The 26,703-nt window shown below is 41.7% G+C and overlaps 3 protein-coding genes across 4 annotated transcripts in view; 1 reads left to right on the forward strand and 2 right to left on the reverse strand.

Annotated features, from left to right (window-relative positions):
* jade2 (jade family PHD finger 2) overlaps positions 1-8,672 on the reverse strand; it is a 214,121-nt gene extending 205,449 nt beyond the window's left edge. The window contains exon 1 of one of the 2 annotated variants that reach the window (XM_023962509.2): positions 7,722-8,672. The gene's annotated coding sequence lies outside the window, so the exon portion shown is untranslated. The remainder of the gene's footprint in view (positions 1-7,721) is intronic. The other variant, XM_023962510.2, reaches the window with a different exon arrangement.
* A 6,699-nt stretch (positions 8,673-15,371) lies between these two features.
* On the forward strand, positions 15,372-16,772 carry cdkn2aipnl (CDKN2A interacting protein N-terminal like). The gene is made up of 3 exons (XM_004076060.5): positions 15,372-15,637; positions 16,346-16,451; positions 16,535-16,772. The coding sequence occupies exons 1-3, from the start codon at positions 15,426-15,428 to the stop codon at positions 16,541-16,543; spliced, it is 327 nt and encodes a 108-aa protein (XP_004076108.3). The 5' UTR covers positions 15,372-15,425; the 3' UTR covers positions 16,544-16,772.
* Positions 16,773-17,109: 337 nt separating this feature from the next.
* On the reverse strand, positions 17,110-26,031 carry ube2b (ubiquitin-conjugating enzyme E2B (RAD6 homolog)). Its single transcript, XM_004076058.5, has 6 exons — positions 25,813-26,031; positions 21,110-21,190; positions 20,728-20,753; positions 20,462-20,551; positions 18,297-18,385; positions 17,110-18,209 (listed from the first exon to the last, which is right to left on the reverse strand). The coding sequence occupies exons 1-6, from the start codon at positions 25,854-25,856 to the stop codon at positions 18,081-18,083; spliced, it is 459 nt and encodes a 152-aa protein (XP_004076106.1). The 5' UTR covers positions 25,857-26,031; the 3' UTR covers positions 17,110-18,080.
* Between the last annotated feature and the right edge of the window lie 672 nt (positions 26,032-26,703).

Here is a 26,703-nt window from a genome sequence, read left to right on the forward strand (position 1 = left end):
TAAAAAACTGCAAACTGCAGTTCTTCTGTCACTCGCAACCACTTTAAAATACCTCCACACTGGTGACAATTTAAAGTAGGCGCATGATCATGGGTGCTCATTGGTTAGCCAAACTTTTTGAATCATTGCGTCACACGCCACTATCCACAGAAGGACGAATGTGGCTTTTTTTCCAATATTTGGACAAATATATTGAGTTAATCAGTGCATCCCTACATTGAAGAATCATTAATTCATCTTCCAAACTTGTTTTGTTCCTTTTGGGGTCCCGGGGCTGCTGGAGCCTATCCTGGCCCCTCACAGGCCAAGGCATGGGACATCCTGGAAAGGTCGCTAGTCTGTCGCAGGGCTACTTTATACAATGCCTGAATGAATGCCGGAAAAAAAAAAAACATTCTTAAAGACCCCAAAATACCAGGTTTTAATGTTTGAAGCCTTTATATCAAAGATTTTTTTGTTGTTGCTTAAAATAAAAAGCGCCAGTAAGAAAAATACAGTTTCTCTGTCAAAAGGCATTTCATTTCCTGATTTTAAATGCCAAAATAAATAATAAATATCTAGATGGTATCTATTTCCGTCAACAAATTGGACTGTATCGTGTCTTCACAAAGTTGGTTGAATCTTTCATTTATCACATTGTGGACCATGTATCAGAATGCATATCAAATCATGTGAAAGGCAAAGATACATACCTCTACCAGGGATGGGTCAATATAGATTTTTTTCCGGCCGATACCGATATTTCCCCTGGAACTGTGGCCGATAGCTGATATTTGCCGATATGGATATTTAATCGTCAACAGTAACACAAAGTTTAGATTTCCTTTTTGTGTCTTTATCAGAAATTCTCAACTTTTCTTTTACTGGACAATCACATTGTACTTGACCTTCTTAACATACAGCAAAAGATCTCATAGGAACAAGGATCACTTTCAAACTTTCACCTACATATATCTGTACGCATTCAGACTCTTTATTGAATACTGGACATAACTGTGAACCAAAAGCTCCCCATTGCCAGGGATCTATCAGGAACAACACGTATCCGTATCAAAAAGAACATTTCCCTGAAAACAGTCAATTACTGACTATGACTGCGAACATACGCTTCCCAATCTATTAGGAACAAGTCTACGTTTCAAAACTAAAGTGTTTCTGAAAACAGAAGAATCTCAGTAGATTTTAAATGTCAGACCAATACAGATAAACTCAAATTATGCAAATATCGTCCAATTCCGATACTGGCACAGATATATCGCCCATCCGTAACCTCTACAAATACTATTTTTACTTTTGGTAACTAATAATCTTATTCCTGTTTGGAGAGTAATGGTCTCCGGCTATTTTCTCAGAAATGTTTGTTTCAACTGCAGGCATGAAGAAAAGAAAGGCAGAAGAAAGAGAGCATAGAGTGAGAGAGACTACGAATATCAGGAATGAGGAAGGACGATAATGACAGCACATAAACTACTTTAATACACAAACACACACACACACAAACACGCACACACACACACACCAGTGCACAGAAAATTGGAAAACCACCAAACAAATGAGCCTCAAGAATCAAATAGATTTTCTTTATCACCTTGCAGACTTCAGCCACCAGAACATTAAGATGATATTTATTGATACTGCCACAGCTCCTGCTGCATTAAAGGTGTGGGGATGAGTGAGTGCAAAAAACAGAGGGATGGGAGGAGAGTTAACAAATAAAAAGGAGAGGCTGAGTTCCAAAGGTTTTTATTTTTTCCCTTCCCTCTTCATCTCCCGAAATCTGCTGACCAACAACCAAGAAGAAGGTGATTTGGAGCCAGGGAGGCTGGGATTCTGCCAACAAGCCAGGACAAGAAAGGGCAAAAAGGAGGAGAGCAACAGCAGCACACAGCGTGATGGAGGACTGATCCATACTCACTGTCTCTACCAGTTCATTAGATTTGGAAGGGACTTTCAGGGGAATAAAAAAAGATGGGGAGGATGAGAACTCCACTTTTTATTACGTCAACCACCATTTCAATGTTTCACTTCCCTCCTTCCACGCCACCTGTCATCAATTATTTTACTTATTTAGAGAGAAAATCCAGGATATTCATAAAAGAGAGTGAAAAAAAGGCTCATTTTCCCTTTTTGGTCTGTGGCTGTTCCATGGTTTGACATACTGATTCTGTTAATGTGAAGGGAGAGGGGTGAACATCCAGAAAGTCTTTCCATCAGCAGCTAAGGAAGCATCAGCCAGTCTGTCCATCAAGCAGAACCCATCATCACAGAAAGAACTGATCCAAGAGCAGGTTTAACCGCAATTCTCACAACAAATTAGGATCCTTTAAGTATCTAAAGAGTCAAGTATCGGGCTTTAAAGAAAGAGCAAGCATCCAGAAGAGTCTCAATCAGCAGTAGAAGGGATGAACCTTAAGGTGTTATCCAAAAACAGTGATCAGTTATGTCAAAAATAAATAATCCATACATTTTTCAAAGCCTCGCTCGCCTACATTAGATTTCAATGTATTTTTATTTTGTCAAAAGACTGTCCCTTAAATATTTCCCAAAGGCTGAAAGCAGGATGGAGCTGATCAGGCTGCAACAAATTTACACTCTGAGTCAATTAGAGACGCCAACTGCTATCCAAGCCGCAGCTGCTGAACACAGTTCCAACACAGCCTTTGGTGTTTGCAGTCTCTCTCATTTCTGACTAATTAAACAAACTAAACAGAGATCGGGTTGAGGGACTTAAAAAGCAGCTTCTTTATTGGTTTTTGGAGTTTGAATCTTCAAGAAATTAGTAAACTTTTTTGGGTTTTTTTACAGTCAAACACACTAAAGGCTTTGCATCAAAAACTTTTAATGTTAGTTTAACTGAGGTGGTGTGACTGCAGCCACAGGGTGGCAGTCTTACAAAAAAGTGAATAACAACTGTCTTTAAACAAAGACAAAGACGAATTTAGACAAAGTGTTATTGATCAGTGACGGTGCATTTCATCAATTTATCACTAAATGTGAAGCAGTCCAAATGTACAATTAGTATAATTCTTTAGCATGGCTTAAAAGTCCTTTCAACACTACACGCTGGACTTTTTGTCATTTATTTTTACACTCAACTTGCTAAAAGAGGCGTGGTCACCTTCACATGGCGTGACCATTGAATGCACATGAGAACAGAACAGAGAAAGACTTGATTCTGGCACCAACGAAGTGATGTCAAATCAGTTGCCATTTTTTGCAGTGCAGACGTCGCCATGTTGGAACCAGATGATGTCAGTAAATGTCAGTGATTGGTGCGAGCCGATCTGACGCTACAGACACGCCTAACATGTGACATGCATTCAAGAACGGGCTAAACGTGGCTTCTTGAATGCACCTTTAGCCCATGGTGTTCACAGTGGAGAAGCAGGGAGGGGCTTCTTCTTTTTTTTCTACCGTTTACAAGCTCATGTCCACCACCTACGGGGAGAGACTTAGTTGCACTCAAAGTGATGCAAATCATGTGAATCTCGCTCCAGCCTTTTTTCTTACACAGCTCTATTCCAGTGCATGAAAGACTTGGTAAATGGACACAAACCACAACTATCAATTTCTCCTCCATGATCACACGTCAAACAGTCGACACTTCCATGAATTAAAAGGGACACCATCCATATGTCACTACCAAATCTGAGTCCCTGATTGGTCAAAACGCATCCCGGTTTAACGTGCAACGCATGTTCAATGGCTGTGCACTTTAGACGTAGAGGACGCAAACGATTGCTAAAATTTAAGTAGCTGCGTGTGAACATTTTCATTGGAACGTGTGTAGCCAAGGGCAGTGTGAACATAGCTTCGGTCAGCGTTTCTATGGCAACCAGTCTCACCAATCAGGAATGAGCCTGTTAGAAATCCAAGGCCCTACCATTTGAAAGCGGGCTGCACCAAAACTGTCAAATGTTTTGACATAAGACCACCTGCTTTTAAGCGTAGGCATCTGATTGGCCAGTTTATAACTTGAATAATTTGCACTACGGAAAAATATTTATTTTAAAAACAATTAGGATTAGCAAGAACATGTTTAAAAATAACAAAGTTAGCAGAGCCAAGGTGGTTATTCTGACAAATATAGTGACTCAGTAACAGCTCAATGGAAATGTCAATGGAAGTCTTTGGGATTTCTGGTTCTTGGAGCCAGCTTCCTGTTTGGAACGTGAGGGGGAGGAGTCACTCAGTCCAGTTCCCATTAACAGTCATTGGGTGTGACCCAACTTTTTGTTTGTCCCACCTCTATAGCCATTATAGGAAAGGTCAGGTTGAGGTCATGCCATTCCAGAAAGACAACATGTGGGGAGACAAAAGTTTAAAATCAACAATAATAATAATGAAGTAGTTCTTAAAAAGGCCTATATCATGCAAAAATCAACTTTTCAAGCTTTTATGTGTATTATAATGTTAATTCCTGACAAAAGAAACCCCAAAGTGGTTATTTTGATCAGTTTATGAATTTCTTAGCATTCCTCTAAAAACCTGCACTCTGAGCACCAGCCCCTCCCACTTCATGAAAATGAGCGGGTTCTCACATTGTGACGTAAAGAACGGTGAGAACCGCCCCTTCCAGGAAGAGTCTGCACTGCCAGCTCCGCCCCCCAGGCTAACCTTTAAAACTAATGACTCAAATGACCACTCCTTTAATTTTATTATAGTTCATTATTGTAAAGTTAGAAGGTATTTATATGTCAAATATTAAACTGGTACAAACTAAGAAAGGTGATGGATAATATTGTTCAGTGCAAACTGCCGTCGTGCCAGTAAAGAGTTGGTTTTTGGGTCTTACATCCAAGTAAACATGTGAAACACATGTTTAAGGCAATCTTATTGCAGACAGTGAATTAATGCATTTATTATAGGAATAACAGGTCAATCCATGTACAGGAAAAAACTATTTAAAATGCCAACCATCAAAGTTTAACAATCTCATAACTCAAATAATAAAGCCTCATATGACTGAAATAACTTCAAAGATGGGGATGACGTCATTTTGGAATTTTTTCTCATTAAAAAATAGAAAAGAGTTAATAAAATATGTGTATTTTTGTGCTGCATTTATATACTGTGTAGGAGTTCATGAAACTTTCAGTGCACCGGCATCTCAAATCTGATTGTTAAACATCCATGTGGTTAATGATTCATTCAATGAGAGGAAATTGTGACGTGAAAAAGAAAAAAACAAGAACAAGGCGAACAGAATGATAGGCTCGGAAACGTATGTTCTGATGACAAGACTGCAGCATTACAAAAGAAAAAAATCAATGATTAACATCTGAAAAAGCCATCTGCAGCACAAAAAGCATCCACTGCTGTCAGTCAACAGGGAACACGCTCTGCCGGTCCAACAGCGACAGCAGCCCTCCTTCCAATCAAGAGTATTTACATCCGTTATGTGGAGTGCAGGGAAAATGATCGTTCACTCAGCGAGCTGAGTCACAGAGAGACACAGAGGAGAAGGGGGGGGCGAATATTTAAAAGCACAGCATCTCCTCGCCAGGTTGCTGGTCATGGCCTTCAGCAGGTCAGCGTGGATGGACAGGAGGACCACAGTGTATAAAAACGCACCCACTTTGTGATGCCAAAGGTGTAAAATACAATAAAAAAGAAGCCAACCAGTCAGAAATAATCAACACTCCCAGCAACCAGTAAGTGATATTTATCAGTTCTGCAGCTAAAGTGTCATTTAGCAACACATACATAGAAAAACTCATATTTGCAAAGTTTTCTATGGTCACAAAGAAACAAAAGCTGTTTATTCTAATATAATATAATCTGTGGGATTATGTGAAGTCCTGTTTTATGACACTGTAAAACAGGCAGCGTCATGGCAACAAACCCGCCCCCACTAGACAACCAAGACTCAGCTCAGCATGTGGTAATACTCCTGCAGACGGCGTGCTCCAGAGTCAGGCAGAGATGCAGTCACCCAACATGCCTGCAGGCAGCACCTGCATCAATGCCTCTCATCCCATCAGATCCCACGCTCTTCCCTGCGGTCGTCCTTCTCCACGCATGCGTGTGTGCATGCCGGCGTGCATGTGTCTGAGAGAGATTGAGGTTACGGTCTGTGTGACGTCAGAGGTCCATTCACGAGCAACATCCCTCCTCCTCCTCCTCCTGACAACGTAGCTCCTAATGCGATACCATGCATCACGTGGGGTCCTTACCCCCTTTTCCATCCAATCACAGACCAGCGCTTAGAAACAGGAGCACACATAAACACACGGGCAGAGCTCCGTGCACACACGTGTTTGGACACATGCAAGGCTTAAGGGCTTTTTAAGCATGCGAAGCCCCTTTAGACTGCTCTGACGTGAGATGACGAAGGGGGGCGAGGAAGAAAAAACATAAGTTTAGATGGATGTGAGGTCTGTGTGCAGGGATGGAGGGCAACATGATCCTGGTGTGCTCCAGTTTGGTACCAGCCGCTCTGCTCTGCAAACCAATTACCAAGCAGAAAGGCAGAAGACAGCAGCACTTCAGAGGAGATATGAAACACCAGAAGGGGATAGAGTTATGCCCCCACACACCATGACTCATCTCTGGTTGCATACCCAGCCGGGAGGAGGGCTGTGTCTGTGAGTGTGCACGTCTGAGAGAGTGCACACAAACACACACACACACATCGGCTGCTCTGTGCTGGAGCATGACTTCAGAGGGGAGACAGGGATGTTTCCGTGTGTGTGTGTGTGTGCACGAGGCGCGCATGTGGAGGTCTGCTGCAACGACTGGGAACATTTACGAAATCCCCGCCAGACGATTCCTGACTAATTGATTCAAGGCCAACGTCGCCTTAAAAAAACAACAACAACAACAGCAGCAGAAAAACGACAGTGCTGTCCATCACCGTCAGACCTTCCACGGTCTCCAAAGCGTCGCATTCGTCCTGCAGCATCTGCATGCAGAGCTTCAGGTGAGGATGCAACAGTCCTCCAGCTCCGGTTCACAGATGGAGCCCTGACTTTGAGGAGGTAAACAACCCCCCCTCCCCACTCACCCCCACCCCCATTAAGCCAGCTAGATCTGCACAACACGAAGCAGCAGCAGGAGGAGGAGGAGGAGGAGGAGGAGGAGGAGGAGGAGGAGAGGATGATGTAGCAGAGAGGAGTTGCTCTAATTTCTTGAAGTGTGCATGCGTGCTCAGCCTCCCTAAAATCACCCCCCCCCCCCATCTCTCTCTCTCTCTCTTGTATGCTGCCTCTTGTTTATTATTATTGAGGAATGAAGAAGATGTGGTGGTGCCACCACCCAGCCACCAGCTCTACAACTTCTAGCTGGTTAACCCCCCCGCAAAAAAAAAAAAAGAATCTGTTTGTTTTCTGTTTGGAGAAATAATAAATATAAAATATATTTTAAAAAAGTGAACCCCGCTTGGATGTTCTCCACCGCGCGGACTCTGTTTTTTTTAATCAAGTTTCCCCGGTTAGTTTCCGTCGTCGACGCGCACGTGCTGCGCTCGCGACTTCCCCCTCCCCTCCACATCCCCCGTATTGGGCTCACGTGCACGGCTCGCAGAGAGTGACACAAGCCCGATGTTAAAAAAAAAAGTGCGTGCAGAGCAGAGCCGCTGCCCTGCTGCTAGCCTAGCACTCATAGCGCCGTTAGCAGCAGCAGCAGCAGCGGAAAGTGGACTTTACTTTCCACAGTCACTCCACATTCCCACGTCAAAAAAAAAACAAACTAACAAAAACATTTGATGTTGCTGTGTTTACCTTGATGGCGGCCAGCACGCGGAACACGGACGTCCTTGGTGGCGGACGGCGAGGTTAGGAGATCATCGGGAGCGGGGCACATGAAGGTAAACACAATCCGTTTGCCCACTCGGTGCCCTGGCAGGCTGCTAGCAGCGCCGCTAAACCCCCCCACCCCCCACCCCCGACACTTGAAGCGCACGGGGGTGACAGGACAGTCCCTTCCCCGCCCCTCGCGGCGCGCGCGCGCTGACAGCGCGTCAGCCCTGCAAAAACAACGAAAATAAACCTCCAAAGTGGCGGAGAATCAGTGCCTCGCAGGTCCGGTGGCACCGCTGCTCCTCCTCCTCCTCCTCTTCCTCACGGTGTGGCAGGCTGCGAGGTGCGCACCGCACGCAGCTCAGAGCAAAGCATGTCGCATTTCCCCAAAAATAAATGAAATACAAAGAAGCCCTCGCGAGGAGCCAAAAAAATCCTCCAGCTGTGCAGAAACTGTGCAGAAATATAAATAAACAAACCCCCCAAAAATTGCGATAAAAATGCAAACGATGAGTCAGAAAAGATTACAAGCCAGTTTCGCAACGTCCCTCCTTCAGAAATCAGACGCAGCTCTCCTCGTCTCCACTTGCTCCTCCACTTTGCCTCCTCCTCTCCTCCTCCTCCTCCTCCTCCTCCTCCTGTCCCGCTGTGCCCGCGCGCCGCCGCTCCGCACAAACGCACGGGCGGCTCTCGCCTCGCAGCCTCTTCTTCACCTCCACCACCCCTCTCTGCGCCCACTCCCAAGAAAGGCGGCGGCAGGAGCAGAGCGGAGAAACGAATCGGCTCCTATCATGAGCTTGAAAACTCTTTTGGCGCCATATTTATGGCGTACTTTCAATTCACGGCTACCGCAAACTGCACTTCCTCCTCTGCAAATGCAAGATCAGTGCGCCTCGGAGAGGAGAGGATGGGCATCGACGCGTCACCTGGCACAAAAAATGAAGGCACAATTCAAAAAATCCTGCACAAATTAGAGAAATGTGGAGATATTTTGAAAAAAAATATACACCTCTAAATAATCATTTGAATTTGTAAAGGACACTTTGCACATTTGCAAAACTTTGACTCTTTTATGACATTTAAAATGCAAAAAATGCCTGATTATTGCCTTTTAATACTGGATGACACTACACTCTTCAAAATTTTAAGGCCAGTTAAGAAAGTGCAAGAACTTTCATTCATCACATCTAGACCTTTTTTCTAATATCCTGTCAAGGTGTCCTGATGGAAAAGGCAAAAAAGCTCAATGTCCTTGCAGGTGGCAGGGTTGTTGAGCCACCAAGGGGCAGATCCACAAAAAAATTCACCAGCACTGAGCCAGAGGATCCAAAGGACTGGGATGGTCCTCGACTCAGATTAAGACCACCACTGGTGCTGACTGTTGTGTAATGATCAGATGGCATCTGCAAGATAATGGGTTCAAAAAACGTCTTCAAAGGGAATGTCTCCATCAATGCCACTAAATTGTCTAGAAAACCTAACATTGAGCATTTAAAAGTGGAAGAAAGTTCTTTTGTCTGATGGCAACGTTACTGACAAAGAGATCCCACCTGAAATCTTTTTACACGGCACAGTGGAGGAGCCATCATGGTCTGGGATTCTTTTTCCAACAATGAATCTATGTGGAGATGTTGCTAGGGGCATCCCTCATGACTGAGGGCCCTTGTCTGTGTGGTGATGACTGCCTGGGTTTTTCAACAGGCGCCCGCCTGACACGGGCCATGGATGCTCGTCGTGAAGCCCTCTTCCGCACTCGGCACAGCCTTCCCAAAAGCCTTTTAGAAACATCAAGCAGAAGAATCAAGAATGCTCGAGCTGCTCATCACTGTTTTGTTTGGACCCTTTCATTTTAATTTTCTTGGAGATGCAGATGCACTGATGACCGAGTGGAGCCGTTTGCCTTTTCAACCAGCCTGGAAGTCTATCTGCACCCGCTAAGGCAGGGATGTCAGGTGCACAAATGCTCATTTCATCTGTATCAGGTAGACAGATGATGGATGGATGGATGGATGGATGGATGGATGGATGGATGGATGGATGGATGGATGGATGGATGGATGGATGGATGGATGGATTCATGGATGGATGGATGGATGGACGGACGGACGGACGGACGGATGGATGGACGGATGCATGGATGGATGGACGGACGGATGCATGGATGGACGGACGGACGGACGGATGCATGGATGGATGGACGGATGGATGGATGGATGGATGGATGGACGGATGCATGGATGGATGGACGGACGGACGGATGGATGGACGGATGCATGGATGGATGGACGGACGGATGCATGGATGGATGGACGGACGGACGGACGGACGGATGGATGGACGGATGCATGGATGGATGGACGGACGGATGCATGGATGGATGGATGGATGGACGGACGGACGGACGGATGCATGGATGGATGGACGGATGGATGGATGGACGGATGCATGGATGGATGGATGGACGGACGGACGGACGGACGGATGGATGGACGGATGCATGGATGGATGGACGGACGGACGGATGCATGGATGGATGGATGGATGCATGGATGGATGGATGGATTCATGGATGGATGCATGGATGGATGGATGGATGGATGGATGGATGGACGGATGCATGGATGGATGCATGGATGGATGGATGGATGCATGGATGGATGGATGGACGGATGGATGGATGGACGGATGGATGGATGGATGGACGGATGCATGGATGGATGGACGGACGGATGCATGGATGGATGGACGGATGCATGGATGGATGGATGGATGGACGGACGGATGCATGGATGGATGGATGGATGGACGGACGGATGCATGGATGGATGGACGGATGGATGGATGGATGGACGGATGCATGGATGGATGGATGGACGGACGGACGGATGCATGGATGGAAGGACGGATGCATGGATGGATGGATGGATGGACGGACGGACGGACGGACGGACGGACGGATGCATGGATGGATGGATGGATGGATGGATGGACGGACGGACGGATGCATGGATGGATGAATGGATGCATGGATGCATGGATGGATGGATGGATGGATTCATGGATGGATGCATGGATGCATGGATGCATGGATGGATGCATGGATGGATGGATGGATGGACGGACGGACGGATGCATGGATGGATGGATGGATGGATTCATGGATGGATGCATGGATGCATGGATGGATGGATGGATGGACGGACGGACGGATGCATGGATGGATGGATGGATGCATGGATGGATGGATGGATGGATGGATGGATGGACGGATGCATGGATGGATGGATGGACGGATGGATGGATGGACGGATGCATGGATGGATGGACGGATGCATGGATGGATGGATGGACGGACGGATGCATGGATGGATGGACGGATGCATGGATGGATGGACGGACGGACGGATGCATGGATGGATGGATGGATGCATGGATGGATGGATGGATGGATTCATGGATGGATGGATGGATGCATGGATGGATGGATGGATGGACGGACGGACGGACGGATGCATGGATGGATGCATGGATGGATGGATGGATGCATGGATGGATGGATGGATGGATGGACGGATGGATGGATGGATGGACGGATGCATGGATGGATGGACGGACGGATGCATGGATGGATGGACGGATGCATGGATGGATGGATGGATGGATGCATGGATGGATGCATGGATGGATGCATGGATGGATGGATGGATGCATGGATGGATGGATGGATGGACGGACGGACGGACGGACGCACGGACGGACGGATGGATGGATGGACGGACGGACGGACGGACGGACGGACGGATGGACGGACGGACGGACGGACGGACGGATGCATGGATGGATGGATGGATGGACGGACGGACGGACGGACGGACGGACGCACGGACGGACGGACGGATGGATGGACGGACGGACGGACGGACGGACGGACGGACGGATGGATGGACGGACGGACGGATGGATGGATGGATGCATGGATGGACGGACGGACGGACGGACGGACGGATGGATGGATGGATGGAGAGGGCCGTGCTTTTTTGCTCAAAGTGAACTGAGGCGATGAAGGGCACAGAGAAGGGGTTTCTCTGGCACACATTCAAATGCAACAGCAGCATCCCACACATTTCAGGTGCCTGCAGTGTCCCCTGGGAAAACAGCCTGGGAGCGTCCCGGCGCCCCTCGGGATGGGAACTGAAGCCGTTTGCTGCCTGATGCCATGCACACTTTATTGAAGAAGTACTCGGATCTGGTTCAGACCTACTCTGAGTACAAGTTTGTGGAGATCACAAGGAAACCAGGACAAACTGCAGATGATGGTTCTAAAATCCAGACAGTTGCTTAGAATTGTTTTATCAAAAATAACAAACTATTTGTGTTAGAAAACAATGCAAAGTTTTAAAAAACATGCTTTTATTTTGTGATTCCTCAGCGCTTTTATTGTCTCTTCATGCACTTTCAGAAAACTTGGAAGCGAAACTTCATTCTCCCTGTATCATGATCCCCGATCCTCATTTATCCAACCGTTAAAGCAGTAAAGCTATGTTAAAAATACAGAGAAAAATATAAATATCACTGTGCATCAGTGCTTTTTTTATTATATCTGTTATCATTATTATTTTCCTGCACGAATCAAAGGACTCCTTTGTGATCACCTGTCATTTACATTTTATAATCATAAATAAACAAAGGTTACACTGGAAAATGGGTAAAAGTGTGAAACTCTGCTTGTAAGAAAACATTGGTTGTAAAATAGCGTTCATTTTTAAAGCAGAAATTCATTTTAGACTCTTTAAACTAAAAAAAAAATCATTCTTGTCTTGTTTATCTGTTTTGTGGGACGAAGTTTTGATTCTTTTTCCATATTTTTTTCATTTGTTATTAAGGTACAGACATCAATTTCAATTAATTAGGACACAATACAAACTTTTAGTTGTTTTAATTTTAGTTTTCACAAACAGCAGATCAGACAGATGTGTTAACTAGCTTGAACGGCTGAGATCTGAGCTTCTTTTTTAACCGATTTATCATTTATTGGTTGTGAAACCTGATTGTTTCAGATATAAATATACAAGAAGTGTAACTTTGACCATTCAGTTCAGAAGGTTTCTGGGACACAAAATCAATGAGGATGCAGGTTTTGGAGATAACAACACCGACACACTAAGAAGCGACGTCCACACACAACCAGGTTGGTTCTTTTTTCTCTGATGAAATGACTCATGCGTGCGTCCTCTACGTATTTCCTCTGTTCTGCTTTTCCTCTGAGTAAGCATACATTAAATGACTCACAGAGAGCGGCGACAGGCCAGAGCCGACTGAAGCTGAGTGCATCATTCCAGCATTAGTATACATATGTTTCAGGCTCAGAGAGAAGCCCATAAACCTAATGGGTCACTTCACCCAATAAAGAGTCCATTGTACAACTTGGAAGCTGACCAACATATACCTACCCCGAAGTGCTGCTGTGGATTCTTTTTCTTTCTTTTTCTGGCTTGTAGGAGGTGAATGTGGGCAGCGAGACTTTGGAAGTTATCTTGCTTTTCTGGGAGATTAGTCATAAAGACAGCAGAGTGAAAGATGGCTAGCTAAGATTATAGTTTAGTAGATCATTTGGGAGGGCAAGTTCAGCCAGAGATATTTATTTATTCCAAAATGTGTTACAAACACAGAACAAAATGTCGTTTCTTCAAATGGTAAGACCAATCTGGCTCATTCATACTTCTTTCAGATATGTGGTGTACTGGAAAAAAAAGCTGTAACGTGCAAATGCCAAAGAAAAATAATGCTGGAACTTGGTCCATTAGTGAAAATAACAAATATTTGTATTGTTTGATTCTGTTTTTATTTTTTATTCACAAAAGGTTTGAAAACATGTTTAGTAAATATTGTATTTTTGTCAGTTTCCCCATTTAGTTAATTCTTTGTATTTCCTCAAAGCAATCCTCTGTCTGAACTTGAACCCCCCAGGTAAAAATGATTTTGACCTTTTTTTCTTTTTTTTTAACTACTGTCCAACAGCTGAGCAAGCAGATGTGAAGCGCTGAAGGCATCTTGTGTTGGACAGATTTTACTGTTACCACAGGGGTTTATGGATCTCCAGACAAGTGTTTATTTGTATAAACCCCTTTTGTTTTTGAGGCTAAGCTTTATTTATATTAATTATATTTATATGCATTTCTTGTTGGACCGGAAGGAAGAAAAGAAGAGAAAGTGGGACATTAGAGATAGAGGGTAAGGGGTTAGAATGGGGGAGATAGATGGGGGGAGCAGTGGATTATATAGTCATAACATAAGAGTGTGATGAGTAAACTGCATGACTTGGTTCTCACCAATACACACCAACAAATAGAATGCACACGGCTATTTACAGGTTTTAATTATATTCATAGAAGACGTATCTCACAGGACTGAAAATAACTTCTGCACACAGACAGGTTCACACAAGACTTCCATGACCCAAAATAATGGAGAGGGGTGTAAAAACAGTACCCATGCCCATATTTGTGGGCTGGGTGGGTTGAACGAATGTGTGCTCCTTAGAGTGTACCTTGATCACATTTAATGCTCCAGCAAAGGCAGGAGGCCCGGCACTCCACACCCCAGAGCCGGCGGCAGCAGACAAAGACCCGGAAACAACCACCCTCACGCGCAACTGATCCCACCACGGAGACGGAGGAGCCCCCCGGCCGAGAAGTACGAAGGACAGAAAGCGGGCAGAGCCGGGGCAGGGACTTGCCCCACCACAGGGCTCTCCAGATCCAGACCCAATGCCCTGACCACAGGTGCCCAAATCACTGGCTTGCCACCGTCCGGGGGAGTCCTGAGCCCCCAGAGGCAGGCGTGGACCACCCATGGCCAGCCGGGGAACCTGCCCGCCAGCCCCACTGAGGACACAGTGCAAAAGTCAAAATTAAATCATCAAGATCAAATAGTTATAATCAAGTTTTGCTTAAAAAACATTTAATTTCTGCTTAAATAATAAAAAAGTAAAATAAATCTACAATAGTTATGCATTGTTCAACAATTCTGAATGATACATTATAAATAAAATCTACACCTTATACCCGCAAATCTTTTTTCAATTCTTTTTTACTAAATGATGTTGAGTTTGCCAAACACTCAAACTCAAATAACACCTTTTTTTTTATAAATAAAAGAAAGAGAGATATTGATTATTTAAGTAATAATATAATAATGACATAACAGGGTTATTATGTCTGTAATTTCATTGCAAACTGTGACAATTTGGTCTTTTCCAAAGGAGTTTTTCATCCAATCAAACACCTAAAAAATGGATAGATGAAGCTTTATCTATTTGTTCATTTTAGATTTACACATGTTGCAAAAAAGGCATTTTTTAAAATGTCAGAAACCTTGTGAAAAGATGTACCCCCAATTCCAAAATAAAATGTTAATCAAGACAAATATTTACCTTAGTGATTTAATCATCATATTTTATGACATTTTTTCTTGAATTCGTTAAAAGTTTACTTCATTATCCCGATTTAAAAACATTTTAATAAAAAAAAACTATCAGATCCAGCAGATGAATAATAAGTCATTGTTAAACAATGCTGCTGATCGACCACTGCGAGTCGCTGTTTGTAAAAGGCGACCCAAGCTATGACACCGGAAAGGGATCTTATCCTCTTCCGGTGGGTCTTGATTGATCTTTTGTGGAGCAAGATGTCTTCGGCGGACGTGGAGGATTTTATTCAACAAAACCGAGATGAAGCTGAGCGAGTGGAGACGTTTCGGGGTTATTGGGAGAGCTGGAAACACTGGGAGCCCAGGAGGGAGTTTATCCTGCGAAACATGAGTGACTTTGAAAGCGGGCAGGTGGACCATCTGCTCTCTCTGTCCATGGTGTGGGCCAACAATGTCTTCCTCGGCTGTCGGTAAGCACATTTAAATTTAACTCATTTTGTGATTTAAAAAATTGAAAAAGTCAAATTTGGTGTTCGTATACACCTTTAGGATAGGAGTTATTACTGTATTGTACTGTAACTTCTAAACTGCATCATGTTTATGCTGTTTTAGGACTTTATATATATATTTTTTTATTTAAGTCTTTTTTTCCCCTTCAAATGTAAATAGCCTTTAGTATGGATAATCCCCGCTTCTTCTTCAGATTAATGTCAAGCTCAGAAATAGGCTCAGTGCTGCCCTCTGCAGGTTTTGTAGAATATCAAAATAATTCCCCAAATCGACATTAAAAAGTATATTTAGTAAAAGTAAAATTTCCTGTTGCTCCAAAATGCAATGAAGAAATTGTTAAAAATAATACAAATCATTGAAAAATTAAAGCAGAGCTGTTACCTTTAGGTTTTCAGGAAAACCACCACTTTTTGTGATATCAATATATAGAAACTATAGATCTCCGTTTTATGAATCGAGATGTCAATCGTTGTCAATATTTGATTCAATTTTGTTTTTATATTTTACTTTTTTTGGGGTCAAATTTGATGTTTTAAATTTTGATTGTTAAATATTACAACTTAAAAACTATTAGCTGGTAAGTATCATCAGAACAAAAGCTGTTGATTTCCGTTGTATTACACTGGCTTGATTAATGTTTAGTTGTTTACTCTGCCCTTTTCATACAGGTACAGTTCTGAACTCCTGGAAAGGGTGAAAGCCATGGCTGAAGGCATTGTGGTGGATGAAGCTCCCATTTTCAAGACTAGAGATGAGATTATGAAGAACCAACAGGTACGTACGGCTGTGATCCAAAAATGAACTCGCTGTTCTTTCCTTCCACAAAGTTCCTCATGTACTTCCTTTCTCCAACACAGGGACGATGATGACTAGACACTTTTCATCCTCTCATCTGCTCAGACCTGGGTTTATTGTGGTTTTTTAAAAGGTCTTATATTGGATTTTAAAACTTTATAAGCAGTATTGCTTTTTAAATGTAGATAAATTCACTATTTTTGTAATTCATTTTAAAATGTGATCTTTTTTTATATACAAACTTGCATAGAATCAGTGGATGTTATGTTTGCCTTATAATAAACATGTTTTCTCAAATGAGTCAGTCTGTTTTCACTACAGTTGCTTAAAACAAAATTTAAGTTCTTTTTGGGTAATTTTTCATTTTACTGCAATTAATTTTTCAACTGAAAAGTTATGAAAATTTCTGAGCACTTTTCAATTTAAGCTTTTAACAAGCCTATACATTTCTTAAATTCTGTTCAGAAGCATCAGTTTGCAGCCGAAACGCAAGAGAAGGCAAAAATACAAATACAGTAAAATATCAAACCAATTAATTATAGATTACAAATTTTCAGGAACATTTATGGATTTGTTTGCTAAAAGTTTCACCAAGGGTTAAAAAGGGAAAAGTCTTTAAAGAAACCAAAAACAAGAATCAAAGTCTGGAAAATGTGTTTTATTTACGTTTATACTGCATATTATGTATACATTTGTTTAATTTCAAAATGTTAAAACATCCCTTCTGCTTATGGGGTGAAGTGATTCACAGACCACACTGTGGCTTTCACTGATCATCAATCTGTTTCACAATGGCAGACTAAACTTGTGTGGATGAATTAATTCAAAAGGGCAAATCTAAAAAAGAAAAACCCAAACCATGATGCTGCACTCAAACAAGTTTGCCCTGAAATCCTTTTTGTCACATTGAGAGCAACAGCTGCTCCCCAACCTGATTATTTGTCAAGACCAGGTCCTGCCATCGACTGACATCACAGCCAGCAAACCATGGAGTCCGCTCGACTTCCTGTGGTTTTCAATAAAAGGTAAAAAAGACGGGTTTGAGAGTAAACAGCTGATTTTTACTCTTATTTCGGCGTCGGCTACAGTTGCAAAACGTCAGTCTTTCCTACTTTTTACTCCAACCTGTTGTAGCCTACAGTGTCCCAGAGCAAAAACCCAGACTCTAGTTGAAAGTTACAGTCTATTCAGGTTTTTTTGGTGGGGGTGGGGGGGTGATATCAGCATTTTTAAGTCTAATTTGGTCATTACTGAGTCATTTCCTACCGGCCAAGTGCACATCTGCAGATAAGGAGATTAAAAAATAGGAAAAAAAAAAACAAAGACATTTGTAAAACTCAAGCGCTTTGTTAGCAATAACTTATTTCACATCATGCAATTAAAAAGAAATAAAATTTAAAGATAAGATTAAATCACAACTCCTCTTTAATCTCTGTTTCCTAAAATGCATTGGCAAGCAAGGACATGTCCGTACAGATAGTTTGTTCTTTAGCTTCAGAGTGGCACTTAATTTTGATATAGTCGCTTTTTTTTTCCTTTGATGAGATAAAGTGAAGTACAGGGATGATGAAGAGTGTGATGAAGAGGACAGCAAAGAGAGTAAAATCTTTAGACGTCCGACCAGCTCTGCTCCACGATGGCCGTCACCCTCTTCTCGTACTCCCTCTTGTTTTCCTGATAGAGCTGTGCGGCCTGACTGTTGGCTGGGCTGTTGGGGTTTGGCTCATCCAGCAAAGACTGCAGCAAGAAAAGCTCTTTATCACACCAAGAAACAGGATTCAATGTCGCCAGGCTGTTTGGAAAATGCAGAAGAAGGGAACACACCTGGATGGAAGTGAGTATGGACGAGACGTCGTATGTGGGGCTCCAGCGGTTCTGGAGAATGTCTAAACATATACTGCCATCTGCATAAACTAAGAAAACAGACAGTCAGTGCAGCACAAATCGCACCATTCAACGTTCTTATATGGTTGGTGATGCAGGCAAGGTAGTTATTTAACCGCCTGCCAATCACACCTTTCTAAACTGGTAGCAAATTAAACTTTTTGTGGGCCTTTCATTTATTATAGTCTAGATTGGAAGGCTGTGTTCTTCCTGGGCTTCTTGTGTCGCAGCGCTGAGAAAAGTACTACTGTCCACATTCAACGACTCCCTCAAATGGACGAACGAACACGGCCTTCGATTTCAAGGATTGGTCTGGTTTATCCGTCCATGCTGTCCATATCCCAAAATGCATTGTGAACAATGACAACAATGGGGGACTGTGAAGCGGGACCCGGAGTTGGAAATAATTACACCTTTTTATAATTACACCTCCAAGATTAAAAGTTGGATCAAATAAGCAAGGAAAATTTTGAGCTCCAGGCCTGGTTACTAGTCCTCTGTTCGGGACTCACAGTTGCTAGGTGACAGAACATTCGCCAATGCAACAGCTGGAATCATCTAAACTAGACTCGTCCAAATTCATCTGGCTCTACCCGCTCGACGAAGGACCCGGCCAGCGTCCCCCGGGAAGGCCGTGGCCACTGAAGGACGCAGCCCTCAAATTTGGACCCACCCATAGTCTTCTGCTGCAGCAGAATCTCAGGCCTTAGTCACATGCACCCATACAGGGGTTGACCTGTACAGATCCTGCAGATTTTTGGGTTGTCTTGGCACATGGAGGGTCGGAGAGAGGAACAGCCGCTCTAAAGCTCATAGGACCACCCTAAGGGACGGCATTAAAATGGAACGTACCATTCTCCTGTGTGGACTCAGTGTATCGTGAAATATATGCAGGGATAATGTGAGTTACACGCAATTATGATGTATAAGTGAGGCTGTCGTACGCCACGCTCTAGTCATAAGTAAGGTGCCAGTACCGGCCCCTTCATCACAGTGCATGAATACTGCACACATGTAATATGTGAGAGCACGGGGAGTGCACCTGAACAGCACTAATGGGCTCCTTGCGTACCCCTGCAGGGATTGAAAACAAACAGTACGACACCTGCTTCCCCCTAACGTGTTGTTCAAGTCAGTGGTCCCCGCTTCTGGGTCACAGACCAGTACCAGGTCGCTAAGAAAAAACAAAACACACAACCTAAATTGTTTGTGTTTTATTTATAACCAGAAGTTTCATTTTGGAAAACTGGACTTTCCCCACATCAGATTCATTGTTGACGCGTGAGAAGTCACTCAGTCACGTGTCTAAAAGGCATCTTCTACCTTCTCAAAGCAGCTGCACCAACTGCTTAATTGAAACCCCCGAGCTAGGAACGTTTTTCCAAAAAACACAAACATATTTGGAAATTTTCTTTTTTTTTTTGTACTTATCCGTTGCACCTGGACGAGGCTGAAGGCCTTAAGGGTTCCTACACAAAATCTAATATATAAATAAAGTTTTAAGCAGCTACAGGTAGTTCACAGAATTAAACTTTACCCAACAAAGTTACAGTAAACGGAAGGGGAGAAAAAATGTTAAAAACCAAACGCTCACTTCAGTGTCATACAGGCCGGTGTGTGAAAAATATTCTCAGACATTAGACTGAAAAAGGATAGGAACCACTGGATAAGTGTTCGCCATGTATGACTCGTCACCCACAACATGCCCGTAGAATAAAATATGCATGAACCTTTCTGCTCTATTCACTGACCAAGGAGTGTACGATCCTGATATACTTGTGTGCCCCCAACAGGTCTGCTCATTTTTTGCCCGTTAATAGCCCATATCCACCCGTGAGGGCAGCTGTGACTAAGGCTTTAAATGAAGATTCAAATGCTAGAGGTATAATACTATTTATTGTTCTCCAAGTTTCCACATCAGATCTTTAGAGTCCACTCATCTTTATTATTCCAAAATAACTTAGAGCATTTTTTGAAGAGGACACAGAGAACAGAATGACATACATTTGTAAAAAAAAGAAAATAGGAAAACTATTGAGTCAAAATGCTCCATCTGATGATGCGCTGAACATTTTAAACAGTGGAGAGCTGCACTGCTTACTTACCATTTGGATGAAACATTCTGGAGACAAAGCGGACCGTGGGGGGCTTGTTTGGGTATTCCTCTGAAAATTCTATCAGCAGCTTAAATGTTCCTGCACAGATGGACGAGGAGGAAGAGCGGAGCACAGGGGTGAAGGTGGACAAAAACATCAGATAGAGGACTTCTTGGAAGTCAGTTGTTATACATCAATAAGAGTCATATGGACAACTTCAGGAAACAAACAAAAAAAGAATTTTGTGCAAAGTTAAAGTCAAGTGTAAAACTTACCATCTTCAAATGGTGTGCCCACAGGCCTGGAAACAGTGTAAAAGGAATCAAATTAATCCTCCAGTCCAAAAATGTCCCTTTTTAGAGCCATAAATCTTGACTTAGTTGTAGACTAAAAGCTTAATGGGTAAGTTAACCAAGGGTTCATATTTTGCCATTTTGGCTACTTTTAGTCCTTCTATTTGTTAAAGCAATGTTTGTTAAATCATTTCTGTCACCTTATGTCACTGATGGATGTATGTTCAAAAACTTACATTTCATATGACTTTCACAGGTTTATTCACCTTAAAATATGTGATTAATTATATATATTATAAATATTTTGAAAGTTAGTGTTTTCTTCGTCATCTAAACCAGGAGTTGTATTCAAACCACGGCTCACCCAAAAATGACAGCGTTCCAAAGCATGATGTTGTTCTCTGAAGGTGCACCGCTTACGCCGGTAGGAGGATCTTCTTGAAGCCTGAGTTAAGAAACAAAACGTCCATCAGGGAGAAACCCAGCAACCAGAAGGGCAGGAAAATGACGACAATGGAGACAGAGAAAGAATTAAGTGACAAAGAAAAATGGCAAAAGAACAAAAAGGAGACAAAGAAAAAAAATGTGAAGAGTTACAAACACAACAAGAAGGTAGAAGGAACAGCTCGATCAGGCTCTTCTCTGGAGTTTCTTGGAATTATTTTCAGTTTTATGTGAACTCACCTGGGTTCACGTTTAGTCATCATTGTCTTCAACTCAAAACTATCATTTTTTCAAAAGCTGCACCATTTATTGATTAAATCTTTAAAAAGGATTTTATGTCTCACTTTCACAAAAAACACAAGTTCTGTGATAGAAGTAGAAAATACATTTGATGGACAATAGAGGTTAATTTAATCCATCAGCCTTTTAAGCCATTTAAGTATCTTTCATCACGGTGTAAAATGAAGTAAAGGAAAGAAAGTGTTCTCATTGATGTTATTTTTAAATATTTCATAAAACCTTGTTAACAATTCACTAGTCAAAAGTGATTGACATCTCCTTTCAGTTTCTTTTTCATGTATTTTAGTTTCGCTCGTTCATTTTTTTCAAGCCAAAACACCGTAATAATAATACCTAGCAGTGAATAAAGGAGCTAGACCCTCTTAAAAAACATTTAAGCTAGCTGTTCACCTGGGTTAACATGCCTAAAGTACCAAACTCAGAAGTAACAGCACACATGGAACAAAAGCAGAAAAAGGCTTGATTTGTGATAAATTGGTGACGTCTTCCTTTCCCTCAAGAATAATATTTCAAAATCTGCATGGATCTGGTACCTTTGGGTTTTTGAAAGAAAAAGCCCAAAGCAGTTACCAAAATAATTAAAAACTGACCCAAAAAAATGTTGCTTTTGAAATGGAATAAAACGAATTGATTTAAAAATCACCAAGCAAATGAAACCGTGTTATTAAAGTTTGTGAGGCTTTCATTTCTCTCCTGTTTGGCTCTTGGAAAAGTCTGCCTCCCAGCCAAAAAGCTGCAGCATCTCCTGTCCGGGTTAAAGTTATGGAATCATCACGTTGCTTTGTTTACTGATTTAACAGTTAAATGTTTGTCTGACTCGGGTAAACAACAGAAACTGAAAACAGCAAGACGGCAAAGATGATTAGTAAGATTTAAAAAAAGTACCTCATTTTCCACTCTATGGCTTTTATGACAGCATAAAGTTTGTGACGAGGTAATTTTGGAAGAGAATACTGTCCAAATACGGTTTAAACTCAAAACTCAAACATTTTGTTTGAAGAATGGTGACAAATTTTCATCTGTATATGCTGGGCATTTAGAGTAGAGTTAACAGCTATTTTCTCTGATTCCTCCATCAGATATGAGAATAAAAAGAACAATAATATCAATACATTTCCCTCAGGAACTGATCTGTTGAACTCTGCAGAGGAGTGTTGGTATTATTTTGTTCATTTTTTCCCTTAACCTTTATCAGATATGCTGCTTTAAGGAGGCTTCTCCCTGCTCCACCGCTGCCTCGTTTGCCTTTAATAAGCTGTAAATGTGGTTTGAATAACAAGTAGAAGCAGGTCGTTTATCTGGTACATGCATTTCTGTAACAAACACCAACTCCTGTTCAGTCAGTTTGACTTAAGGTTAGCAACAGCAGAGGAGACGGCAACATAAACCAACAGTGACTTAACTTATTAAAATGTGCCTTCCTGGTAATTGACAAATGTTTCTAGTTGTTATTGTTGACCAATGCTGGAATTTTCAATGATAAATATTTTTGAATGTCATAGTGGAGGTGAAGGAAGAAATCAACAAGGGTCTGAAGAAGAAAAAAACATTTGACTGAGATTATTGAGATATTTTTAAGGTTTCATGTTTGGAGAACAAGGTTGTCATTGTGCAACAAACGCATTTTTTAATCCAGTTAAGACCTGCAGTTTCCAAAACGGATATATTTACATGGACAAAACTTTAGCCTCTTGAAAACTATGATCATTTATTGAGCTAAGTCTAGAAGTACTTATTTTCTTTCCCAGAGTAAAAGTGACTTTTAGATATTTAAGTTTTTAAATATCCCCAGACCAATTACAGACGGATAAGTTAAGACGAAAATTAAGCTTCATTGTCTTTCAAATGTATTTCTGCTTTTTGCTCAAATATAGCACAGTACTCTAAACGATTACAACATCACTGAATGATAGAAAAACTGTTGTAGCTTCATTTATTTATTCTTACATAATAATGCTTCGTCTTTCATATGTGCTGAAAAGAACATAGAAATCTGCAAGATTATGAAAGATTTTGTGTTTTGATTGTCAGACTTAAGATACATTTTTTAAAGATTTACCTTTTGATTCTTTACATAGTTTTGAGTCCAAGACAATGATGGATCCCCTGATTTTTAAAATAATTAAAAAATAAAAAACTCCAGAGAAGATCTGTTTGAATGATCTCTGCTATGCAGCACAAAATACCACAGCGACACCTGCCTAGCAACAATGAAGTAAACAACTCTGGTGTTAATAATCAACTATTAAATATTAAGTTTCCTACAGGCTATGGGTTCATAATCTACTCATCAGCACGGCCTCTTAATCCAGGTTCAGGTAGATTACCCATCTCAATAACTCAAGGCTGAGATTCAGATTAAAGGTCCGGCTGTACAGAGAAGTCCCACAGTTGCACAACTGTGACGTCAAATCAAAAGTAGAATGTATAAAGAAAAATAGTTATGAGAGCGGATGGCTACAAAGTGAGGTAAGCTTGATTTATGTGTCTAGGTGTGGATGCATGTCTAAGCCCTTTGCTGCAAATGGACCCACAGCAATTAACCTCCTTTACTGTAATCTGCCCAGGATCTCCAGTGGTTTAAAGATGCAGCACTCAACTCATCCTCTATGATCTGCTAACAGTCTGTAGATTTGAAAATGGTCAATATTTGTGGGTCAGGATATGTGCTGCGGTTATATTTGTCAAAAAGGTCCAACAAAATGTATAATTTAAAGAACCGCTAGAGTTTTCCTCGTGTTAAAATATACTCTAGGGTACGGTGGGAAAGTCCAGGCCTCAAGGGCCAGTGTGTCTTCATGTTTTCCAGATATCCATGCCATTATTATGGTTGATTACTTTAATCAGGTGTGTCTAACCAATTAGAACATGGCAGAGCAGGGTGTGTTGGAAATCAAGCCAGAATGCAGGCCTCAGAGCCTACTCCTGCTCTAAGGTAGCGCACTGTGGTGGGATTACAAAAGTAATAATAACGAAAGACTAATTTATGCCCTTTTATACTGTTTTACATCTTTTCACTGGTTTCTAGGAGAAAAATTCAGCTATAAACAATTCTATTTTCCCACTGAGAAAAGACCAAATACCAAGAAAACAAAAAACAACCAAGAGTTACAAACCTGCACTCAAATATAAATACATTTCTTCTATTTTTGTCCCATCTTTCCTTTTAAAGTGTCTGAAATAAAATTCTATCAAAATTTAGGACTTCGACTGTGTAAAAATAATTGTACATTTTTTTGCAGCAGTTTGATTTGTCAATATATAAAAAAATTACATTTAAAACATTAAACCATCCATTTTCCAAATGTAAATTATCATAATCAACATAATTCCTGTTTGCAACAACAGTATCACTATGGCTTCCTAAAAAAGGCCTCTATTAACAATCATTTTAGAAAAATATACAAAACGGTTAGAGAGGGGTTCAATCACTCTAGCAGGGTCAGGTAGGAGCCATTGTGCTCGACCTTTCTGGGAGTTACAGTATACCAACCGGGGACTGGCAAAGCAGAATCCAGTTACACAGTGAAACTGTAGCTGTCCTAATTCAACGGCTGCTCTGATGCCTAATCACCTCTTTTTTTCCTTCCTCAGATGTACAGGAGTGACAAACTTAAGCTTTAGGGTCATATGGAGTCAGACGACAGACAGGGAATAGCTACTAGTTCAAGCAGAGATTTTACAGGCAAGTCACACAAAAACCCTACCCAACATGTTGGTACTATTATGGAAAATAGATGTATGTACACACACAACACATACAAATAGAATAAGGAAATGCTGGCAGGAATTTATGCTGAGGGTCTTAAACACTGAAAGGTTGTGGCTAAAAGTCTGATTAACCCTTGTTATTGAAAATAGTTTCTGCTCAGTTCACAGCAGCAACGAAGCAAACTAGCTGAATTTTTTCATCACTTTAGTTTAGCCACCCAACCATAGTCAATATAAAGAGGTTATACAGTCCTTCAATGTTTTGACGTTCGTGACTCGGTGAACTGAAACTGAAACTCCTTTATCAAAACTAGAAGAGAAAATTAGCTTGTTTATTCCTTAATAAATAACAACGTTAACGCTTCGGAATTGAACGTCGAAGATTAAAAGTACCTAACTTTCTTAAAGACGAAACCTAACGGTTTAATAAAACACTAAAATGCCTATCTGTGTAATTTTTTTTAAAGAAATAATAGCCTGTCTGGCTTCATAGACTGTATTGTTTGCATCAGAAGGTAACGCTAGGCTAAAGATACCTAGCAAGAGATTCATCGGCTAATGTTGCTAGCCAAGAAAGACGGAAAAAAATGGCTACAACAACAGATCCCGTACCTTTTAAAATCCCTCATTAGCCGTCTTCTTGCTGGTGTGGACATTTTTAAAAGCTGGAATTTGATGTTATACTTCTTATGTTGTGTAAGCTACACCAAAGCCCAGACCAGATCCGGTGTTTCTTCTGCCTGCAGCCCTTTTCTTGTCCTCTCACAGCAGCTATTTCACTATTTAAGGTGACGGAGTTCGCTCGCGCTGCGACGGGCGAGCAGAAGTCCCGCCCCCACGGAGTCAAAACAAGTCCACGTCAAAATGTCAATTAAAACGCCTTCAAAATAAAATCCACATTTGATTTTTTTTTTGTCAATATCGCAACAAACAAACACATAAAAAAGCATACAAAAGGGAAGATAATTTTTATATTTTTTTTAAAAATTCTGTTAGAAATATTGGTAAGTTAGGCACAAGATTTTTCACAATAAGACATTTTTAAAATTGTCTTTTTCAATGTGACAGCAGTGGACAGTAGTGCTGTCTCATGTCTTCCTTTATGATATCCATGACCCCCCTCTGTGGTCTTCTTCTAAACCTCCTTTCTGGTAGCTCCAGCCTCAGCATCCAATCACTGTCCCTCCTCTCAAAGTGTCAAAAATCATTTCAGTCTGCTTCCCTGCATTTATTTCCAAACACATCTACCATGATCTCTTCCTCTAATGTCTTCATCCCTGATTCTACCCATCTTCATCACTTCAAATGAGAACCACTTCATCTTAGGCTCTGCAGCCTCCAAATTTGTAAAACAACAACAACTCTATGAAGGTTTTCTTTTGTGTCTCACAATGAATGAACAATTTCTCTGTTGTCATGGCAACAAGGAAATTCCCTTTCCCCTGGATGAACATTAAACATCAGGGCAAACAACAGATGGAAAGTTTGCAAAGTGAACAAATA

Source organism: Oryzias latipes, chromosome 14 (assembly GCF_053564925.1).
Source record: "Oryzias latipes strain Hd-rR chromosome 14, Olatipes_Hd-rR_3.1".
Lineage (NCBI taxonomy): Eukaryota > Metazoa > Chordata > Actinopteri > Beloniformes > Adrianichthyidae > Oryzias > Oryzias latipes.